General features: G+C 41.5%; 1 protein-coding gene across 4 annotated transcripts in view; it reads right to left on the reverse strand.

The window, feature by feature from the left end:
- Nucleotides 1-16,671, reverse strand: part of LOC110515384 (raftlin) — a 65,250-nt gene extending 48,579 nt beyond the window's left edge. For 2 of the 4 annotated variants that reach the window (XM_036973147.1, XM_021594305.2), the window contains exons 1-2: nt 16,161-16,670; nt 6,976-7,146 (exon numbers count right to left, since the gene is read on the reverse strand). In XM_036973147.1, the coding sequence (XP_036829042.1) occupies nt 6,976-7,120 (145 nt within the window). In that variant the 5' untranslated portion in view covers nt 7,121-7,146; nt 16,161-16,670. Of the gene's footprint in view, nt 1-6,975; nt 7,147-16,160 lie in introns of all 4 variants that reach the window. The other 2 variants (XM_021594320.2, XM_021594312.2) reach the window with 2 other exon arrangements.
- Between the last annotated feature and the right edge of the window lie 7,632 nt (nt 16,672-24,303).

A 24,303-nucleotide genomic window follows, 5' to 3' on the forward strand; every position in this document is an offset into this window, starting at 1 on the left:
TCAGAGAACCCAGATAGCCCAACGGACTCGAATGAACCCCGTTTAGCAAACATTTTCCCAAGTATGTCGATCACTGAGGATAAGTCATTCGTGGGTAGGCTACACTATTCCGTTAATGATGGTGAGTCCTTTAGGTTTATTTGAGGGTTGATATATCCTCAGTGGAGTCTTGTGTTGGTTCTCACAGCAGAAATCTGAAGAGAAACCCCCCCCCCATATCTATATCGATCTCATGAGAACTTCAAATATGCTTTTGAAATGTTAGACTATTCATAACACGCCAGCTCAGAGGAGTTCAAACAGCTCCAGAATGTCTGAAGCTCTACATTAGTGGTTAATGGGAGAGAATGGCTGTAGGATAAGCAGTAAGTAGCATGGCAGTCTCAAGCTGTGCATGTCAATTATTAAGCAACATTTTTTGAACGACAACTGGAATCCCACTAACTGAATGAGAATGAAGATGAATGAAAAACAACTGTGTTCAGCTCTGTCATTTAAGTGTGCACCTGCATACACTCTCAGTACATTCTGTTTCTTGTCATTCCAATTGGAAGCTTTCACAGAAAACCAATGTCTCATGAACCTTGTGATGGACCTTCAACCAAGACATTCTTTGAAAACAGAAATGTTCAAACCTAGCTTTCAGGAAGTGAGGTCAAGATTCTCCAGAATGAAGACACTTCCTGTGAACGGTGAGCAACAACCCAATGCCCTCTTTATAAAGTCCAAGAATAGCCATGAGAGGAAACAATTTATCCTCTTTTTACAGCAGACAAATATCTTTGTTCCTCATTTGGGTTGTGTGAAGGCTGGGGCAGAGGTGTTTGGTTAAATGTAGCTTGTTTACTCCTCTGCTAACTATGCCTAGATTGCATTTCAACACAATCAATACTGTCATATTGGATCAGAGCAACAGGGCAATAACACCTTATAAAGCTGTGAGGGGGCGTATAGGAGGTATTGTGTATCAGAGTAGCGGGAAGAGGATGGACGCTAATAAATGGGGTTGGTAAAAACAGGCACTCAAACACACACACACTCTTACAGTATCTATATATATATATATATATATATATATATATATATATATATTTATATATACAGTGCCTTGCGAAAGTATTCGGCCCCCTTGAACTTTGCGACCTTTTGCCACATTTCAGGCTTCAAACAAAGATATAAAACTGTATTTTTTTGTGAAGAATCAACAACAAGTGGGACACAATCATGAAGTGGAACGACATTTATTGGATATTTCAAACTTTTTTAACAAATCAAAAACTGAAAAATTGGGCGTGCAAAATTATTCAGCCCCCTTAAGTTAATACTTTGTAGCGCCACCTTTTGCTGCGATTACAGCTGTAAGTCGCTTGGGGTATGTCTCTATCAGTTTTGCACATCGAGAGACTGAATTTTTTTCCCATTCCTCCTTGCAAAACAGCTCGAGCTCAGTGAGGTTGGATGGAGAGCATTTGTGAACAGCAGTTTTCAGTTCTTTCCACAGATTCTCGATTGGATTCAGGTCTGGACTTTGACTTGGCCATTCTAACACCTGGATATGTTTATTTTTGAACCATTCCATTGTAGATTTTGCTTTATGTTTTGGATCATTGTCTTGTTGGAAGACAAATCTCCGTCCCAGTCTCAGGTCTTTTGCAGACTCCATCAGGTTTTCTTCCAGAATGGTCCTGTATTTGGCTCCATCCATCTTCCCATCAATTTTAACCATCTCCCCTGTCCCTGCTGAAGAAAAGCAGGCCCAAACCATGATGCTGCCACCACCATGTTTGACAGTGGGGATGGTGTGTTCAGCTGTGTTGCTTTTACACCAAATATAACGTTTTGCATTGTTGCCAAAAAGTTCAATTTTGGTTTCATCTGACCAGAGCACCTTCTTCCACATGTTTGGTGTGTCTCCCAGGTGGCTTGTGGCAAACTTTAAACGACACTTTATATGGATATCTTTAAGAAATGGCTTTCTTCTTGCCACTCTTCCATAAAGGCCAGATTTGTGCAATATACGACTGATTGTTGTCCTATGGACAGAGTCTCCCACCTCAGCTGTAGATCTCTGCAGTTCATCCAGAGTGATCATGGGCCTCTTGGCTGCATCTCTGATCAGTCTTCTCCTTGTATGAGCTGAAAGTTTAGAAGGACGGCCAGGTCTTGGTAGATTTGCAGTGGTCTGATACTCCTTCCATTTAAATATTATTGCTTGCACAGTGCTCCTTGGAATGTTTAAAGCTTGGGAAATATTTTTGTATCCAAATCCGTCTTTAAACTTCTTCACAGCAGTATCTCGGACCTGCCTGGTGTGTTCCTTGTTCTTCATGATGCTCTCTGCGCTTTTAACGGACCTCTGAGACTATCACAGTGCAGGTGCATTTATACGGAGACTTGATTACACACAGGTGGATTGTATTTATCATCATTAGTCATTTAGGTCAACATTGGATCATTCAGAGATCCACACTGAACTTCTGGAGAGAGTTTGCTGCACTGAAAGTAAAGGGGCTGAATAATTTTGCACGCCCAATTTTTCAGTTTTTGATTTGTTAAAAAAGTTTGAAATATCCAATAAATGTCGTTCCACTTCATGATTGTGTCCCACTTGTTGTTGATTCTTCACAAAAAAATAAATGTGACAAAAGGTCGCAAAGTTCAAGGGGGCCGAATACTTTCGCAAGGCACTGTATATATATATATATATATATATATATATATATATATATATATATATATATATATATATATACACATATATACACACACAAACACATAATGCACACAGATCCCACACTCAGAAATCCCCACACACCTCTAGAGAGAGAAAGAGAACTCTCCTGAAAACTAAATAAGACAGGTTAATATGTGGGCTGCCAGTAAAACCAAATCATGAACAGATTATTTGCCTCCACGAAGGAGAAGGAACATAATTGTATGTACACATATTTCACATAGCAAATGAGGTTCCGTTCACCACAGAAGACAGACCCTTAGACACAGGAAACAGTATTTGCAGAATAAGAAGAATTTCCTCCTGTAGAATCAAGGCTAATCTCAAACATATTGCCTCAGACATAGGCTCAGATATAGGATGTAGAGAGAGAGAGAGAGTGAGTGAAAGGGGGAGAGGAAGGAAATGTACAGAAATCTGCGTTTCCTGTTGATGAAAACGTTGTCAGCAGTTGCTCTTGTTTGAAGCCTAATGATTAGGAACCTGCTGAGTTTTACAATGTCAGACTTTTTAATGCTGCTCCAACACATTTTATTTGAAAAACAATAGGCTGGTATTCGACTGCTTGAGTGGTCCAAAGCAATAGTAAGGAACATTCAGCACTACATCTGTTGCTGTATGAACACCTGTACGAGAAACCTCAAAAGGTATTTACATGTGAAGTATTTACAGAATAGTTAAACTTACAGTTTATTCACTGAGTGTACAAAACATTATGAACACCTGCCCTTTCCATGACAGACTGACCAGGTGAAGGCTATGATCCCTTGTAATTTGTCATTTGTTAAATCCACATCAATCAGAGTAGATTAAGGGGAGGTGACAGGTTAAATAGGGATTGTAAAGCCTTGAGACAACTGAGACAAGGATTGTGTATGTGTGCCATTCAGAGATTGAATGGGCAAGACAAAATATTTAAGTGCCTACGAACGGGCTATGGTAGTAGGTGGCAGGCGCACCGGTTTGCGTCAAGAACTGCAACGCTGCTGGGTTTTTCATGCTCAACAGTTTCCTGTGTGTATCAAGATTGATCCACCACCCAAAGGACACCCAGCCAACTTGACACAACTGTGGGAAGCATATGCATCAACATGGGCCATCATCTCTGTGGAAAACTTTTGACACCTTGTAGAGTCCATGCCCCAATTCTGAGGACACAAGCGGGCTGCAACTTAATATTAGGAAGGTGTTCTTCATGTTTCGTACACTCGTATTTGGTTACCGAGATTGAACTTAGGAGCTGTCTGCCGCACAAAGCCATCCGTGGTTCATTGATTGAGTATGCTAATCCGACCATCGCTATCATCTACATTCACACTTTTAGGCAGATGTGCATTCTACATGTTCATGTCTTTGAATAGAAATGACCCATAATCATTAGACCTACAGGCTCATTCATTTGTCATACCTCTAATGTTACGGTTAGGGGGGTATAAAAAGTCATCGGATCCTAGATCTGTGGTTGGTGTCAACTTCTACCCTAAGCATGTCTTTTCTGTTTCTACATTATAAACAATATGTTGAATGGAATCGAGCCATGCAAACACCTCACCCATGCAGTGGGAACATAATGGAAATCTAATGGAAAACCTGATGACCGTGAATTCCCTGCAACGTCGTTCCCCGAGAACCAACCGCGGTTCAATTCTCCCTCTCGGAGTGGTGAACTGGGATACATTCTGGCTCCCCGCATCCAGGGGTTAATCTCCACTACGGTGCTCAAAAATTCCACTGACCTCTCATTTCCGTGCTCCATATTCCTGCTTCCGATCAGAGCACAGGCGGAACGCCGCTGTTTCTACACGTCAGTCACGCGGAGCGGTGAGGAAAGCTTATATTAACAAGAGGACTTCAGGCTCTGGGGGTTTTGCATATAAATAATGTGTCTGGAGCCAAGATGAAGTCAAATGGTGCGTGCGTGCGTGTGTCTGTCAGCTGGATTTGATTTCAAGGACAAAATCTCTGTAGCTATATGCTGTCTACTGGAGACTAGCATAAGTGTGTTTTCAATTTTTCATCCTCTTGACATTTTAAATATTTGAAATCATAGTTTTGGAAATAAAATACGTGCCAAGCACTCCAAGAGCATTTCTCTGTGTGTAGGGTGAGCTGTCTTCTTTCCACACCGGTTAGCACAGCACTCAGTTTGTCCTTTCCCTATTGGGTCATGGTGTTAATATCAAATCATTCTTGCCTCTGTTTCAAAGCCATTTTCTGAGGTAAGTGAAAGGTAGCAGCATGGCCATGTTCGTGAATGTGTGCAATAAACTGACATAAAACCTGGGGTTATAGCTTGCTAGCTAAGGCTGCCTGGCATTTACAGTGGCAGTTCATTAAAAGCTCATGACACATTGCTCTTCATATCTTGGTCCGGTCTTTATGTGGTTCAACATGGCCCCCTATCATTTGGTCATTTATCTACGGGGCGCTTTCACATATCCCCTTATTATCCTGATTCTGGAGCATGTGGTACCCTGATCCGCGCTATAAAGCATGTGTGAAACCCAAAAGATCCTGGACCTGTGTGAGTAGCGAGACCAAGACCCAGAACCAGAGTACCAGATATTGTGACACGGCAGCGTGAGTTGTGTGGAACTTTTTTGCCCGTTGTAAACAAGCTAGCTCGCTAACATCATGTAAAATGTGCATCTTGCTAATCGCACCTTGAAACTGTTATTTTCAGGTCTTGTGAAAGCAAAACGTATTCTGTAGAATTCTCACAAAATGCTCCAGGACACCGAACCAGGGTACCAAATTTCATATGTGAAAACCCCCTAAAAGTGACTAGCAGTGCTATATGGTGCCTGTTTTAGAGATACATTGAGCTATGGACATGATTGGAAACAAATAAACACGAACATTTGTAATCTTCCTAATGTCCTAATTTTGTCCTCAATTCTCATAGTTATCTAAACAATTTGATTAGTTGAAAGTGTTTTGTTAGAGCCTGTTGCTGAAACCAAAACACTTTTTAGAACAAGAAAGTATGAACCTGAACAAATTGGAATAAACAGGCTAGTTAGTATATACAGCCATGAGAATGTATAGTGCACTTCTGTGGGCATATTAAATGTTGTGTATTTTCTAGGAAACAGCACTAACAGTGGCAGGAACTGTAGAACTACCTGTAGCCTAGTCAAATGCCTGGTACAATATAATTACATACAGTAAGTTATCCCCCAACAGTTACCCTGGAAAACTGTTTCGATAATGTAAGGATTTTCAGACGGTCCCAAACACTACACAGATTCAATATAGTCCTAGGAGACATAAACAGGCACAGCTTTAAAAAAAAAAAAAAGAGCGAGGCAGAGAACTGAGAAAGAGCGAGCGAGACAGACAGACAACAGTGGGAGAGAGCGAGAGCGCGGGAGAGACAGAAAGCGAGAGAGACGCACACATACAGCCCCAGACACCCAGATGGTGTATCTTAGTACCCATTCTCTCCCCGTCAAAGTGACTCGCTAATGGAGTCTAATAAACTGTCACAGCCGACGCACAGCACACTACATCTCCCAGCTTCTCCCGGCTCCAGAGGACTGCATCTCCCACCAGCCCACCATCATTCACACTGTTTGAACTGTAACTTCTCTTGACGGGAAATAAAGTGATGGCTATATTTATCCCCAGCTTCCATGGGCCCCGCCCCTGAGCTATGAGCAGAGCAGGTCTCAGGAAGCAACACCCACCTTGCATCTCATAAACACCTCAAATTGCAACAAGAAAGGCCTCTGTGGGCTGGGGGTGTGTGAGGAGGCGGGAGATGGAGTCTATTTATGGTGGAGGAATGTATTTCCATCTAACGATGTGAGAGGTGGAGAACATGTTCTGTGGTTGGAGTACCTGTTGTGTTTGTCAGTTTTATGTCTGGTACTGAACTTGAACAATATATCTTTTTTATTTAACCTTTATTTAAGTAGGCAAGTCAGTAAAGAACAAATTATTATTTATAATGACGGCCTAGGAATAGTGGGTTAACTGCCTTGTTCAGGGGCAAAACGACAGATTTTTACCTTGTCAGCTCGAGGATTTGATCTAGCAACCTTTCGGTTACTGGCCCAATGCTCTAACCACTAGGTTACCTGCCACCCCTAATAATATGATGGTTAAGGATATCTTTGGTGTGTAAAAAGAGAGTTGGAGAACATTATAATTTTGTATTCTTACTGTAACAGCGACTAATATATTCAAACGGCTTAGAAATAACCACTGAATTCTCTCTGAAATGTTACATGTCTTACCGTATTTCCCGACGAGGAAGTCGACGTATTGGTATGTGTAGGCCACGCCCACCTTGGTCTCCACCTGTGGTCTCTTCAGGGTGGAGTAGATCTTCCCTGGACTGCTCTCCTCTGATGGCTTCAGCTTCCTCAGTCCACAGCCCATCTCCCCAGAGTGTGTGTGGACCCTACCTAGGGAAAAGATGGGGCCGAATGAGGTTCTGTAAGAATGTGTGTGTGTGTGTGTATAATAATAACAATAAAAATAATAATGAGGGTTCTTATATTTGTCCTATTTCACACATGTACAAGTGTTAATTAATACACGTGTGAATTGGAAATGTGTTTTTTTGCATATCCTAATTCCCCCTGAGACACCCTCGAAGAGTGGGGTCATGGCCAGGGTCTGCCATCAACTTGTTGGCTCAGATTTAAACTAGCAACCTTTTGGTTACTAGCCCAATGCTCTAACTGCTAGGCTACCTGACACCCGTGTGTGTGTGAAACCGGACACCAGCCCCCAAAGCATAAAACATGTCCAATTTAGGGAGAAATGGATTAATCTCTTGATGTCAGAAACACACACACACACACACACACACACCCCTCCCCTCACGTACCCAAGGGAGTCTCAGAGGGAAAACCAATAAAGAAAAACATGCTGTATAAGTGGCTCCAAATAAATAAATAAATAAATAAATAAATAAATAAGGGCATAAATGAGCTTGATTTTTCATGGGCTCCGGAGCCCTCTTTCCCTGGGGGACAAATTAACAGAGACAACCATGAAAGACTATGGAAAAGGGCCTCTAAAGAGCCTGTGCACCGGGCGTCACCCAAATGGCTTGTGACAGCGGTGCTGCATCTCCATTGGCTCAGGCTGGCACAGGTAATATCCCATTGTACTCTGCTGATTAAACCCGGGAGGGTGGGATGGTGGTCCAGGGGGCACCGGCCCCCCAGCTGATGAGGAACGCACTTTATTATGTTCCCCTCTAATTATACCCCGTTCCGGGCTCCGCCAGCGTACTAATCCAAGAGGCCGTGGCGGAGATAGGAGGATGGGGGAGGTGGGGGGGGGGGGGGGGTGAACCGGTGCTCTGTTAATGAGGTGAGCAGGAAGAATGAAAAGGTGAGAATCAATCAAGGGAAAAAGAGGAAATGGGTGGCTGGTTGGAGATTGTTCGTTAGAGAGACGAGTTAGGTAATGCATGGCAAGTAGAGTCTGGAGAGATAGGCCACTGTAATTAGACCCTGTTGAATAGAAGTGACAAGAAGGGGGAGATGGCAGAGATTCAAAAGTGTTGCGGAAGACAGCGGCTCTCATGACAACACCTACATAGATATCCGTGTTTGTATTATGGAACGAAATGTGCATATCATCTATAATCTTAATGTCTCTTTTTGATCAATTTCATGAGTGTGCATAAAATGTATAATTTATAACAATACAAGCAATGGCTTTCAAGTCAATACAAGCAGCGGCATACTGCAGTTTTATAGACCATCTCATACTTTTCTACAGATTTTGCAATGAGGCTGAGAGAATTTATTATTTTCTAAGCAAATGTCCTGCTATTCTACACATTTTTGCCATGAGTCAGAGAATTTAGCAGTTTTACAGCTTATTTCCTGTCATTCTAAACAAATAATTCATGGCTTATGACCTGCCTTGCGGGGGCTGCAGGGCATGTAGTACGCCAGTGAATACAAGGAAGGCTTGCAGGATCTGATGTTTTGTACTTTTGTAAATATGTTTCAAAAAATATGTTTTAAAATTGGTTTTAAATGTTGAAAATAGAGCTCGGTGAGTCATCTCTGGAAATTGTGTAATTTCTCCACTGTGTCTTTAAACCGGGGCCCATGCCTCAGTTCTCAAATCAAAAGCACACATTTCAAAGCCAAAATAAACAAACAAACAGATCTTCCATTTCCCTAAAAGTGTTAAATTTCTCCTAAACAGCCCCCCAGGACTGAACTCTAAAGCAACTCGGCTCAATGACATCAACATTTTTCTGTCATCAAAGAAAATAGGCAAATACTACAGTAAAATATCCACCGTTTTTAATATTCTCTCTTTCACCTCAGATGTGCTCTGCTCTGTTTAAGTTCCAGTGAACTCCGGAGAGAGGCTCCGCGATGTAGTGTACAGGAGAGGCAGAAGTCTGAACAAAAAGAGAGAAAAACAATGGGCTGAACATTTTAGAAAAACGGAGGGGCTCTTATTTGTATAGCTCCTGGAGAACGGGGGGGGGGGGGGGGGGGGGGGCGAGGCGAGGCCGAGTATTTTTAGAGTTGACAGCGGAAGTGTGAGCTGTTTATGATTTTCAGAGTGACTGTTTTCCCTCTCAAACTTCTCCTCAGAGTCGAGGTGCATGTTCTGAGCACGCTGTCTGAGCTCTGCCTCCACGGGCCGCTTTGGTTCTGCTTTTTAGACTGACAGCGAGGGAGTTTGGGTTACACCAACAGTCTAAACAAAGGCTCGATATTGTCAGAAAAACAGAAAGGCATTGATTCTTTGCTGAATTTGTAACGATCGGTTGTACTTCTATAGGACAGATATATACTGAACAAAATATAAACGTAACCTGCAACAATTTCAACGATTTTACAGTTCATGTAAGGAAATCAGTCAACTGAAATAAATGAATTAGGCCCTAAGCTATGGATTTCACATGACTGGGAATACATATGCATCGGTTGGTCACAGATACCTTAATAAAAAAGATTGGCGTGAATCAGAAAATCAGAAAACCAGTCATTACATTATTATTTCATACAGCTCTTCTCCTTGGCATAGAGTTGATCAGGCTGTTGATTGTGGTCTGGAACTGGAACACGCTGTGGTAGACGTGGATCCAGAGCATCCCAAACATGCTCAATGGGTGACATGTCTGGTGAGTACGCAGGCCATGAAAGAACTGGGGCATACACGCTACTGTCTGCCAACTGCCCGGTACAGTTGAAACCGGGATTCATCCGCAAAGAGCACACTTCTCCAGCATGCCAGTGGCTATCGATGGTGAGGAGTTGCCCACTGTATTCAGGTCAAGACCCTGGTGAGGAAGACGTGCACGCAGTTGAGCTTCCCTGAGATGGTTTCTGACAGTTTGAGCAGAAATTATTTGGTTATGCAAAACAACAGTTTCATCAGCTGTCCAGGTGGCTGGTCTCAGATCATGCATTGTAGGTTAACGTCTTGTAAGTAAACATTGCACAATAAGGTCTACACCAGGGTCCAGTCCTCGAGGGCCTGATTTGTGTCACAGTTTTGCCCCAGGCCCACCTAACACAACTGACTCCAGTAATCACCTAATCATGATCTTCAGTTTTGAATGCAATTTGATTAATCAGGTGTGTTTGCTTGGGATGGAGAAAAAGTGTGACACGAATCAGGCCCCCGAGGACTGGAGTTTCCCACCCCTGATCTACACTTTCGGCGCATGTGACAAATAAAAGCCGGATGTGGACGTCCTGGGCTGGCATGGTTACACGTGGTCTGCAGTTGTGAGGCCGGTTGGACGTACTGCCAAATTCTATAAAACGACATTGGCTTATGGAAGAGAAATGAACATTAAATTATCTGGCAACAGCTCTGGTTGACATTCCTGCAGTCAGCAAGCCAATTGCACACTCCCTCAAAACTTGAGACATCTGTGGCATTGTGTTGTGTGACAAAACTGGACATTTTAGAGTGGCCTTTTATTGTCCCCAGCACAAGGTGCACCTGTGTAATGATCATGCTGTTTGATCAGCTTCTTGATATGCCACACCTGTCAGGTGGATGGATTATCTTAGCAAAGGATAAACACTCACTAACAGGGAAATAATCATTTTTGCGTATGGAACATTTGTAGGATATTTCAGCTCATGAAACATGGGACCAACACTTTACATGTTGCATTTATATTTTTGTTCAGTGTAGAAGGTCACGTTTGTTAGCCATGAACCTGTTTGGTTTCTAAACTGACCAATTTTGTACCTTCTACCCAACTCCAGCCTCACAAGATACTTTTCACATACACATGGATGTTGTATTGTAAATATGTGATAGTGGAGTACTAGCCTGAGGGGAACACACTAAATATATTGGGTAAAGTGTTATGAAATTACATTTTTTTAACTGTCTTAATGGTGCTGGACCCCAGGAAGAGCAGCTGGTGCCAAGAAAGCAGCTAATGTGGATCCTTAATAAATATAAAATTCAATAGTTAATTAAACATCCTTCAAAACCACCAACTTCTCCACAGTTACTTAGCACAGGATTTATGTTCTATCTTACATGAGCTAATAATGTACGATGATTCTGTAAAAAAGTATTTGGTTGGATATTGCCAAATATGGGCAACAAAATAACAAGAGTGATGATTCATTGTCTTTCCATAATGCTATCTAATAATACAATAATTTGTCTTCTTGGAAGTGTCATATAAAGATACAAATCTTGAGAACAAAGCTCAACTTGTTGTGAAAATATCTCTATGGACAAGAAAGGATTAGAGCAGTGGTCACCAACCGGTTGATCGGATTCTAAGTTGATCACCAAACATTTCTGTAAAAAACCCAACTCTAAAGCCTTGTGTTCCTATTTTCTACGTGTGTTTTGCGCTGTTGCTGGTAGGCGCACAATGATTCAGCAGCCCTAGTGCCGGGAAGTCTGAAGGTAGAAATCAAGTGCACCTATAGGCCTATCACTGACCAATCAGATAGCTCAGATAACCGCGTCTGCACAGTTTCCTCGAGCCATAGACTGTAAAAAGAAGCCTCGAACAAGCAGCAAAGTTGGTACTCTGACAGTTCAAAACCAACAAATACAGCCAAGAGCTGCTGTTTTATAATTAAGTTCATGTTTATTCAGCAATGTCAGAACTTTGTTCAACACTTTTGTCAAATGCGCATTCTCCCTACTTCCACTCATGCTACAACCAACTGCAGCTGCAATGAATGAGTATAATGTTGGAAAAGGGTTCCAATCAGCTTGTGTTGTTATTATTAGCGGCTTGTAGTTTTTACGCCAGAGGAATATTTCACTTTCTCTGGTCATAGGAATAATTTTCTCAGTGGAGGAATGGAGGGCAGAGGTCGATGAGTCGGGTGAGAGGCAGCCTCACCGCTGCTCCTTCCTTCTCAGACTGACCACGAGTCCAGTAATATAACAAATATATTTAAAAAAATAAACAAATGATCATGCTCACTTTGCTGTGCCTCACAAGTAACACAACAAATGACCAGTGTGATCATATACCTCATTTTAAATATCATTCCAAAATGGTCTGAGAAGAACAACCTTGGCAGGGGAATTCAAGCATAGCCAATATGCAGTGACAATGTATTGGGCTTATAGCTTACTGCACAAACCTCAAGGTGTCTCTTCTGTGTTTGTTCGCATGTTGCAAGCTTATGCACATTCACTCTGCCAAAACACTACACAGTTACAGTCACTCATCCTTCTAAATAACTTGAACTAGTCTAATCAGGTCTTGTGTCTTGAAGTCGCCTAGGCTAGCTAGTGCTATCTAACTTCTTTCGCCAATTAGCTTCAGCTGTCTGGTGTGCAACTGTGGCAAAGTTGACATTGGACAGCCTAGCTCTGGGGCTAGTTAGGAACTGTCAATAACTTACGCAATGCAAATGGCCAATATTTTAATGTTGCACATATTTTAGTTCTCATTAAATGCTTTCAATTTTTGTATTTCTAAAATGTATAGTTGGTTTAAGGTTTTAAGTAATTTTAAAATCTGGTGCTATTGACATTTAAAAATATTGTCCCTTGTACAGTAAATTGGGTAATTTACTATTGGTCCCTAACTAGCCCCATAGGGATATCGAACGTCAAACCAAATTGACCATGGGCATTACGATCAGATCACATGCAGCTGTGCCCTGAAATGATGATTACTTGGGTGCTGCCAGCTGTGAGCAGGATTGAAATAAATCCAACCCAAAGTAAATTGACAGTACCCTTCATTCCGTGACGTACCAATTTTTTCCCTATCATCTCACAAATCTCTGTTTTGGACGAGACTGACTTTACAACCAAAATTATCCTATTTACACTTTGTAGTCAATTTTCACAATCAAATAAATGTTTGACTCCCATCGATGCCACATTGGCTGTTTTCAAGTTGCTTTTCAGGGGCAGTCGCTCTTTAAAACACATACATTGCCCCAGTCTCTGCCCCTGACTTCTGCCTGTGTCGATCACATTAAATCCGATTACCCCGGTTCTTCAATGTGACAAATAAAGCAGTTGTGCACAAGGCGCAGTTTCCTGGCAGCTGTTGTGTTGTCCACTCAGGAGGGAGAGTGCTCTCAGGGGCCCAGAGAAGGGCCATTCCCTGTTTAGACTTCCTCCCTCCCTTCCTTCCTTGGCTCCTCACCTGGGCAGGACAGTGACAAGGAGGATAGGAGCAAGGGGCCCAACAGAGGAAAAACAGAGGTGGGCTGGGATTTAGGTGGTGTTGGTGACCATACTACAACAACAAAAACAATTAGACCAGTTCTAATATTACATAGCTTGAAAGCCCTGTAGTTAAGATGAAAACAATGACCATAACGCATTCCCAAACACTGGGCCTTCTCTGAAAACTGGAATAGGTTTTTTGAAAACCCACAGCAAGACAGTTTATTATATTCAATTGAAATCTCCAAGGACAAGACATAATGACACACATAAAGAAAGAGCCTTGCTGAAAGATGAGGGGAGATAAGTGCTGGTAAAAACAGAGCGTAGTAAACAAGTGTCTGCTTGAGCCTCTCCAGTGCTTCAAGGCTGAGTGTCCTGGCTGGCCCGGTGGTTGGTTCTCTCTAAGCCATCCCTCTATCGTCTCAAGGCCTGGGCACAGCCGGCTACATATGCTGCACTCAGACACACATGTACTGTAGGGAGCTATTGCCATGGGAACCAGCCCCTTTAGAACTACTTCCCCTCTCAGGAGAATAATAGACACCAATATCTCTATTTTCCTCTCTCCAAGGGCTAAGATCTCATCTCTGCCTTCTCCCTTCTCTTTCTCTCACTGCCTGTAAAGGTCTTCTCTCTAATTTCCTCCCAGTCTCTGACTTTCAGTTCTGTATTTTGCATTTGCTTTGTTTGACAGTCATTATCTTGATAAAAATATGTATAATCTGATCTATTCACACTGGGCTTTATACAATACTCTGAACTCAACACATTTCTAAATCTATCATGGATAAACATAGCAAATGGATGAGTCAGATCATGGCCTAAGTGAATGGCACACAGCAAGAAGGAAAATAATCACACGAAAGAGAAAAAGCCAGTTGATAATAGAAACATGAATTACTTTGTCATATTATGTTTCCCAAAACATAGGGATAAAGATTTCAAGGAACGTCTCATTGGTTTTCATGCAAACTTGCTGGAGGCAGGCCATTTTTTATTACGGCCAACTGAAGCCAAGTTTTGCTTTTCAGATACAGTATCGACAAGTCCTTGAAAATTACTTGATCAATACTGATGCAATTCTTGACCACCCAGTCAATTTTCCTTTGACAAATACAGTATCAAAGGGGGAGTTTTCTTCCTTGCTTAGCCTCTACAAAACAAGTGAATATTAGATACCACCATGTTTTCCTTCCAGCAAAGGGACTTCTCTTAATATCCATTCTTAGTCATTTAAGGCTATGCCAAAGGCTTGAATAAATTGGTCTCTTCAAAAGCCCATCCCTAAAGAAAGAAAAAGGAACAATCTTTGCCACAGATCATGTACCCAAGCATTTCAAAGGACATAGATGTGATGCTTATGCAAGAGTATAATCCACTTAGACTGTCATCGCTGTCAGGAGAAGTGCAAAGAATTACCCATCAGCCAAGCTGTTTATCCAAAGGCCTAAAATACGGTGGGTAGGTACTTGTAGGGAGGGACATAGGGATAAATACAGTATGTGTGGGATTGTGTGTGTAGAATCTTTCAATATGGAAATATTATTTCAGTCATTCTCAGTTTTGGTTCTTGTTTAAACTATGTTTCATTGGAAGATAGAACTAGGTTCAAGTACTTTACTGTAAAATGCAGGAAACTTGTAGACTAGTGGTCAATTTTTTTCCTTTTCCCTCTGTGAATGTTTGCACTGTACATGCTGTGGAGAGTAGAACATCAATTAAAGTTTAAATCAAGCAAGACTCGCCAATTCAAATTCAACTCAGTACCAGAGAAATCTCTACACCCTGGTCCGGTAGCAAACATGTGGGAACTGGATTCAAATGGAAGTTTGAACGTCAACGCAGCTGGACGACTGACGTCAATTTTCAGAAAATCTGTCAACATGAACAACTTTATGAAACGCACAATAGTGAGTTCCTAGTTATAGTTGGCCAGTTATATTTGGGTTGTGGCTAGTCTGTGATGCAATCATTTGTGGGTTCCTGGTGAAAAGTATTTCCATCTGTGTGTGTGTGTGTGTGCTAGCTCGTGACCCAGCAACAATAAAGGGTTAACAGCCCAGCACTCACAACCCACCAGCTGGAAATGATTAACAGTTCACTTAAACAGCACTCACAGAACTCTCTCTCTTCCTGTCTGTGTGCATTCATGTCTGTGTGCATTCCTCTCTCTTGCCCTCTTCTCCTTTCTCCCAACCTCTTATGCCTTCTCACATCCTTCAACTCTCTACTTTGTCCCTCCCTCTTACTTTCTCTCACACTGGAAAAAACACACAGACACTCTCTCTCTCTCTGCAGTAGAGGCTATGGTTAAATCCTGTTTGTGAAGCACATCTTGAAATACCATCAGGGTTCAGTGATTGGAGCCAGGTAGACATTTTTGGCATTCTCACCCCTCTGGTTCCACACGTGTGACTTCAAACCAACCAGCTCATTGATCTGCATGATTACTGCTCTGAGCATGAGCGGGTGTTTATGTGTGTGTACACATGTGTGTATGGGAGGAGTGTGGGTTGGTGATCAGGAGTTTCTTGTAAGGCATTGCACACAAGCCAAACTTGTGGCTTGCGGCATCCCTTGACTGATACATGCGTCCTCATTAATCTGCCTCTGAACGGTTGTTACGCTATAAACAACTAGAACACTAAGTTGTCTGACTTCTGTCCAAGGAGTTGTACAGTCTGTCTTTATCAGTGTTTTTTCCTATAGGCTACATATTTATTTTCTCAAGCCTTGAGAAATAAGGATGTAGACTAGTGGTAAACACATGCAAGTTAAAGTAGAAATACGAGGGATTTACCTGATCAGAAGCTGTTGACTACAGGATTTGGAAAGTTCACTGTTGAGATCAAGAGAAAGCCACTGGAACGGCTCCTCCAACAATCACACACATTCTACTGACAGCAGAACAGCACAGCGCAACAGTCCACGCTCAGATCCTCTGCGATTCTTCACTCAGGTCCTGCCGATACAGCTCGAACGGAGGCTTTCGGTCAAATGAGGGAAAAAAGACAGTGAGAAGAATCAAATCTGGATGGGATCAGTAGCTCCGCCAGCTTGTTCTATCCTCGCTAGAGGCTCACTAGCTAACCGTGCGCAGCAAACACTTTGAGCGCGTGCGTTTAAGTCATGCTCAAAGTATGCCTCGGCTATGTTCTGCAAGCTCAGGGAAACCACATCCTGTCACATATCAACCTCCCTCTCTCTCTCTTGTGATTGTCTGAAGCGACGGAGCGCTCTGACCCAACCTCTGTTCGGCGCAGCCCCTCCGCCCCTCTATCTTTCCCTCTCACTCTCTTTCACTCACTCAAGGCTTCTCCGGGAGCCGCACCAGTTCCAGTCGACTGACTGAAGAATCCATCTGAGGATGAGGCTGGGGGAAAGAGGGAGGGTGAGAGGGAAGGAGGGAGAGGTGGGAAATGCCAGGGAGAGAGCGAAATGAAGAGAGGTGAGGAAGCAAGAATGGGTGTACAAGGAGTAAAAGTGGAAGAAAAGACAGGATGGATAATAAAAATTGTAATTTCAAAGAGAGATATAATATATTATACATACTAGTATATTCCTTGAGAATTTGGTGGGGTTGACTATGGGTAGGGTACAAGGTGTGAGGATGTTTTGGTGGGTAAGTTGTGTCAGCACTTCTATGGTGACTATACATACCTAATACGGCCCTGTCGAGGCCCCCTATAGCTGCATATGCATTATTCACACCAGTCTGTGAGAGGGACCACCGCTCTGGAGATAGGTGACTGACACAGAAACCCACGATGTTCACAGTACCGAACATTGAACGCAAAACAACACGGGAAGGTGATTGCAACGTAACATGGAAGTCATTCTTCATGCAGTGGTGGAAAACCTACCCGATTGTCAAACTTGAGTAAAAGTAAAGATAATTTAATATAAAAAAGTGAGTCACCCAGTAAAATATTACTTTGGTAAAAGTTTAAAAGTATTTGGTTTTTATACTTAAGTATCAACATCAAATGTAATTGCTAAAATATACTTAAGTATCAAAAGTAAAAGGATAAATAATTTCAAATTCCTTATATTAAGCAAACCAGATGGTACAATGTGTTTTTTAAATTTACGGATAGCCAGATACTCAACAAAAACACTTACTTTGCAAACGAAGCGTTTGTGTTCAGTGAGTCCGCCAGATCATAGGCAGTAGAGATGACCAGGTGTGTTCTCTTAATAACTGTGTGAATTTGACAATTTTCCTGTCCTGTTAAGCATTCAAAATATTACTTTTAGGTGCCAGGGAAAATGTATGGAGTAAAAAGTACATCATATTCTTTAGGAATGTAGTGAAGTAAAAATAAAAGTTGTCCAAAATATAAGTAGTAAGGTACAGATACCCCCAAAACGACTTAAGTAGTACTTTAAAGCATATTTACTTAATTATGTACTTTCCCACTGTGCAGGTGGATGGGCCAGATCAATTATGGGAGGTCAGCATTGGGTCTGCTGTGGACATTTATTTTTTATTTAACCTTTATTTAACCAGGTGGGCTAGTTGAGAACAAGTTCTCATTTGCAACTGCGACCTGGCCAAGATAAAGCAAAGCAGTTTGACACATACAACAACACAGAGTTACACATGGAATAAACAAACATACAATCAATAATACAGTAGGAAAATCTATATACAGTGAGTGCAAATGAGGTAGGATAAGAGAGGTAAGGCAATAAATAGGCCACAGTGGCAAAGTAATAACAATATAGCTATTAAACACTGGAATGGTAAGATGTGCAGAGGATGAATGTGTGTAACAGTATAACTTTAGTCCGTCCCCTTGCCCATACCCGGGCTCAAACCAGGGACCCTTTGCACACATCAGAAACAGTCACCCACGAAGCATCGTTACCCATCGCTCCACAAAAGCCGCGGCCCTTGCAGAGCAAGGGGAACCACTACTTCAAGGTCTCAGAGCAAGTGACGCCACCGATTGAAACGCTATTTAGCGCAAACACCGCTAACTAGCTAGCCATTTCACATCTGTTACATGTGCAAGTTGAGATACTGGGGTGCAAAGGAGCAAGATAAATAAATAAATAAATACAGTATGGGGATGAGGTAGGTTGGATGGGCTATTTACAGATGAGCTATGTACAGGTGCAGTGATCTGTGAGCTGCTCTGACAGCTGGTGCTTAAAGCTAGTGAGGGAGATATGAATCTCCAGCTTCAGAGATTTTTGCAGTTCGTTCCAGTCATTGGCAGCAGAGAACTGGAAGGAGAGGCAGCCAAAGGAAGAATTGGCTTTGGGGGTGACCAGTGAGATATACCTGCTGGAGCGCATGCGGGATGCTGCTATGGTGACCAGTGAGCTGAGATAAGGCGGGGCTTTACTTAGCAAAGACTTATAGATGACCTGGAGCCAATGGGTTTGGCGACGAGTATGAAGCGAGGGCCAGCCAACGAGAGCATACAGGTTGCAGTGGTGGGTAGTATATGGGGCTTTGGTGGCAAAACGGATGGCACTGTGATAGACTGCATCCAATTTGTTGAGTAGAGTGTTGGAGGCTATTTTGTAAATGACATCGCCGAAGTCGAGGATCGGTAGGATGGTCAGTTTTGCGAGGGTATGTTTGGCAATATGAGTGAAGGATGCTTTGTTGCGAAATAGGAAGCCGATTCTAAATTTCGTTTTGGATTGGAGATGTTTAATGTGAGTCTGGAAGGAGAGTTTACAGTCTAACCAGACACCTAGGTATTTGTAGTTGTCCACATATTCTAAGTCAGAACCGTCCAGAGTAGTGATGCTGGACGGGCGGGCAGGTGTGGGGTCTTGCATCATTGAGGAATCTATTCTCTCCTGGAGCAGCAAAAACATTGCTGGACAGTTCAGATATTGCCACCAGAATTAGCTACACACTGTTGTCTGAGTATTTTGTGTCTGAGTATTTCAGATGGACCCAATGCTTTTCCAATGGGAGTCATCAGTTAACAAATGAGATGGTCCACCTTTTGATGGCGGCAAATCGTCTGAAAATAGTTGTCTTGAGTTGTACTTTTGATGGACAATGATGTACGTCATATACGATTCCATCCGTATTTGTGCGTCTCAGGCCTAATTGCTGAAATAAAGGACCAGAGGCGTTGTCATTGCCCCGGAGAAGTCAATAGAAAAGGGGAGCTTACATTGAAGGCAGAAATCACAAGGACTCTCACGTTTATCGCAAGTAAGTCATCACATTTGAGCTGACAAATTGGCTGAGAAGCAAATCGGAGTGCAAATAAAGTTGAGTTTGGCATTCAATATTCTGCTCTAAAATGTATTTTGCATTACTCATTGGAAATGTTATCAAAAAACACATGTATTTTCCTTGCTGTGCAGATGATAGCCTCATGATGCTCTTGGTCATAACAAGCTTATGAACATGTCAGAACTCTCTCAATTGTTGTTAAAAATGACTTGTGTTACTTTTGATCATGGCCTGATATTTGAAAACCGCATGAAAAGCATATCCATGAGCATACTTCCATCCCAAGGAACATTTCTAGAAATACTGTACATTACATACAGTTGAAGTCAGAAGTTTACATACACCTTAGCCAAATACATTTAAACTCAGTTTTTCACAATTCCTGACATTTAATCCTAGTTAAAATTCCCCGTCTTAGGTCAGTTAGGATCACCACTTTATTTTAAGAATGTCAAATGTCAATAATAGTAGAGAATTATTTATTTCAGCTTAATTTCTTTCATCACATTCCCAGTGGGTCAGAAGTTTACATACTAATTGGGTGTATTTGGTAGCATTGCCTTTAAATTGTTTAACTTTGGTCAAACGTTTCGGGTAGCCTTCCACAAACTTCCCACAATAAGTTGGGTAAATTTTGGCCCATTCCTCCTGACAGAGCTGGTGTAACTGAATCAGGTTTGTAGGCCTCCTTGCTCGCACACACTTTTTCAGTTCTGCCCACTAATTTTCTATAGGATTGAGGTCAGGGCTTTGTGATGGCCACCCCAATACCTTGACTTCGTTGTCCTTAAGCCATTTTGCCACAACTTTGGAAGTATACTTGTGGTCATTGTCCATTTGGAAGACCCATTTGCGACCAAGCTTTAACATCCTGACTGATGTCTTGAAATGTTGCTTCAATGTATCCACATAATTTTCCATCCTCATGATGCCATCTAATTTGTGAAGTGCACCAGTCCCGCCTGCAGCAAAGCACCCCCGCAACATGATACTGCCACCCCCGGGCTTCACGGTTGGGATGGTGTTCTTTGGCTTACAAGCCTCCCCCTTTTTCCTCCAACCATAACGATGGTCATTATGGCCAAACAGTTCTATTTTAGTTTCATCAGACAAGAGGACATTTGTCCAAAAAGTACGATCTTTGTCCCCATGTGCAGTTGCAAAACGTAGTCTGGCTTTTTCATGGCGGTTTTGGAGCAGTGGCTTCTTCCTTGCTGAACGGCCTTTGAGGTTATGCCAATATAGGACTCGTTTTACTGTGGATATATAGATACTTTTTTACCCGTGTCCTCCAGTATCTTCACAAGGTCCTTTGCTGTTGTTCTGGGATTGATTTGCACTTTTCGCACCAAAGTACGTTTATCTCTAGAAGACAGAAGGCATCTCCTTCCTGAGCTGTATGATGGCTGCGTGGTCCCATGGTGTTTATACTGGCATACTATTGTTTGTACAGATGAACGTGGTACCTTTAGGCTTTTGGAAATTGCTCCCAATGATGAACCAGACTTGTGGAGGTCCACAATTTTTTTTCTGAGGTCTTGGCTGATTTCTTTTGATTTTCCCATGATGTCAAGCAAAGAGGCACTGAGTTTGAAGGTAGGCCTTTAAATACATCCACAGGTACTTGGGGATGTATTTCAAGGCTGTTTAAAGGCACAGCCAAATTAGTGTATGTAAACTTTTGACCCACTGGAATTGAGATACAGTGAATAATAAGTTAAATAATCTGTCTGTAAACAATTGTTGGAAAAATGACTGTGCCCTAACCGACTTGCCAAAACTATAGTTTGTTAAAAATACATTTGTGGAGTGGTTGAAAAACGAGTTTTAATGACTCCAACCTAAGCGTATGCAAACTTGCGACTTCAACTGTACATCTCACAGCATTTCTGGACAAAAATGATCATACAACATCACAGTTATGCTTAGAACATTGTGAGAGCTTCTGAAAGCATTATCAGGAAAGCCATTCTGCAATTGAAAGAATCCTGGCCTCAGCCCATTTCTTTGAACAATAGGGCAACCGGTTGATCATTTTTGAGACTATAGTTGTATGCTCAAAACAGGGCACTTTCATCCAAGGGCATACACTTCTCCCAGTGGTGTTGGGCCTCAGTCAGAAGGCAACCATTTCTCCGGGCCACAAATTAATGATGCCTCTCTGTTGAAAGCTTGAGATTCTCTCTTCTACTACACAACAGGAGCCTTATTAGAGTTCAAACTTAGCCCCTGAAAGCAAGAATAGGAGCTGCAAACACACATCATGTTCTGGGCTACACGCATCCAATTTAATATGTCATATTTAGCATTGAAGTACATTTTACAGGCAAAGGTGACATTGGATGAAAAACTGTTCCAGGAGTACTACTCTGCCCTTGGAGAAGATTTCAAGCACCACGTAATACGCAACACTGATGGTAAAGGTTAGGTAGCTGTTTTCCCCCTTGTTATAAGTCACAACTGAAATCAAAAGCAGCCAGTCTGCCAGAATAGCTCCTTTACTGAAGCCTGAAGAACAGTAATGATCTTCCACAGTGTAGTTGCCACGGTGTTAAGTTTTGGGCAATCAGTTCATAATCTGTCAAAAATAATAATGTTGAGAACAAAGGACATTTGCATGATGTCATCAGAGTGAATGCTTGGGTGGTGTTATTATGTTAATACTTGACTGTAACCCTACTGGCATTTTCCCACTGATACAAGCCCAGAAACCATTCAAATGGGATAGCATCACCTAGCTTTAGCCGTAGCTTTGTGCATGCTGGTGTTTCATTAATTAATGCTTTATACAAGAGTCATACTCCAAATAAGTCTAAAGAAATTGCTTAGATGGAACTTTGTGTCATTGTAGCATGACTATGAACACTGCCAAATCTTGAGAAATTGAGTTGAGATTAATAAACATGATCAAATAAATATCCAGATTCACACGTTCAATTTTCAAATATTTGCGCTAACTTGAAATGTAACAGTTCATTTGCTAGATTTTAAACAGAGAAACATAATGATGAGAACTCCAAAGAAACATTTGGTGGAAATGTAACTAGGGTTTATTGACTGAGAGTACTTTAACAAAAACTTTTTTGCTTTTTTTTTTTTTTTTGCTTGCACAATACAGGTTCAGTGGACCCACTTATTGTATGGGATGACTTTAGAGGCCATTCAAATAAATATTCATCCCAAAAACAAAAATGGTATTGGTCAATGGAGAAAAGACTTACAACAGAAATAGAAAACCTAACATTACACATCAATGGTATTGATAAATGTATTACAGAAACACTGAATAATCTAGACACAAAACAAATGAAGTTTGAAGAATTCAATCAGGAAAGATCAAGTTCAATCAAAATTGATCAAATTGGATGGAGAACAACAATATATATTATCACACAAAAAAAGACCTACAGAAAATAGTTAAACATTGGAGAAATCCTTCTCACCAAGGGAGATTTTGAATGAGGAAGTAAAATATTGTAAATATATGTTCTATTGTCAAGTTCATGCAACCTTGCTTCACGATGAGTTGTGATATCCTTCTACTATTTTTTTTAAAACTATGTGACAAAAAACAAGATTCTTGGGAAAGTCTAATTACACAACATTAATTATCAATGCAATTGATTCCTTTCAGATGGGTAAAACCCCTAGCCTCGATGACATTCCAATAGAGAGATAAACACCATTCATGAACTACTGAAAGATCCATTACTATCATGTTTTAATTACTCGTATATAAATGACAAACTGTCAGACACAAAAAAAGAGGGACCGATGTCTCTCCTACTGAAGCAGGAACCACCAGGGGGCAGTACAAAGTACAACATTGGAGGCACCCCACCATTCAATGTGGCAAAGCAAAAATATTGACAACATGTATTGCTCAGAATTTAAAAAGTTTCTACAGGACATTATTCATCATGATGGGATTCAGACGGGATTCTTAAAAGGAATAAATATTGGAGACGTTAGACAACTACAATTTATTTTTTGAAAATGCAAGTTTTTGATACAGTACGTCCAGAATCTGTTAATAAGTGCCTGGATTTTTTTTACTTGAGAAACTCTAATATGCAGGGTAAAGATAATGTACAACAATCCTTTGTGTAAAATAATAAGTTATTTCTCTGAGAACTTTGAATTGTCAAGGGAGTAAAACAAGGAAGCCCTCTGTCACCATACTTATTTTTATGGCTATTGAACTGTTAGCTATCAAAATCTCAGCTAATGAGAACATTAAGGGGCTTAAAATGTATGGATTAGAGACAAAAGTATCAATGTATGCAATTAAATATTAATCAAATCAAATCAAATGTATTTATTTAGCCCTTTGTACATCAGCTGATATCTCAATGTGCTGTACAGAAACCCAGCCTAAAACCCAAAATAGCAAGCAATGCAGGTGTAGAAGCACAGTGGCTAGGAAAAACTCCCTAGAAAGGCCAAAACCTAGGAAGAAACCTAGAGAGGAACCAGGCTATGTGGGGTGGCCAGTCCTCTTCTGGCTGTGCCGGGTGGAGATTATAACAGAACATGGCCAAGATGTTCAAATGTTCATAAATGACCAGCATGGTCAAATAATAATAATCACAGGCAGAACAGTTGAAACTGGAGCAGCAGCACGGCAAGGTGGACTGGGGACAGCAAGGAGTCATCATGTCAGGTAGTCCTGAGGCATGGTCCTAGGGCTCAGGTCCTCCGAGAGAGAGAAAGAAAGAGAGAATTAGAGAGA

This window comes from Oncorhynchus mykiss, chromosome 3 (genome assembly GCF_013265735.2).
Source record: "Oncorhynchus mykiss isolate Arlee chromosome 3, USDA_OmykA_1.1, whole genome shotgun sequence".
NCBI classification, from domain to species: Eukaryota; Metazoa; Chordata; class Actinopteri; order Salmoniformes; family Salmonidae; genus Oncorhynchus; species Oncorhynchus mykiss.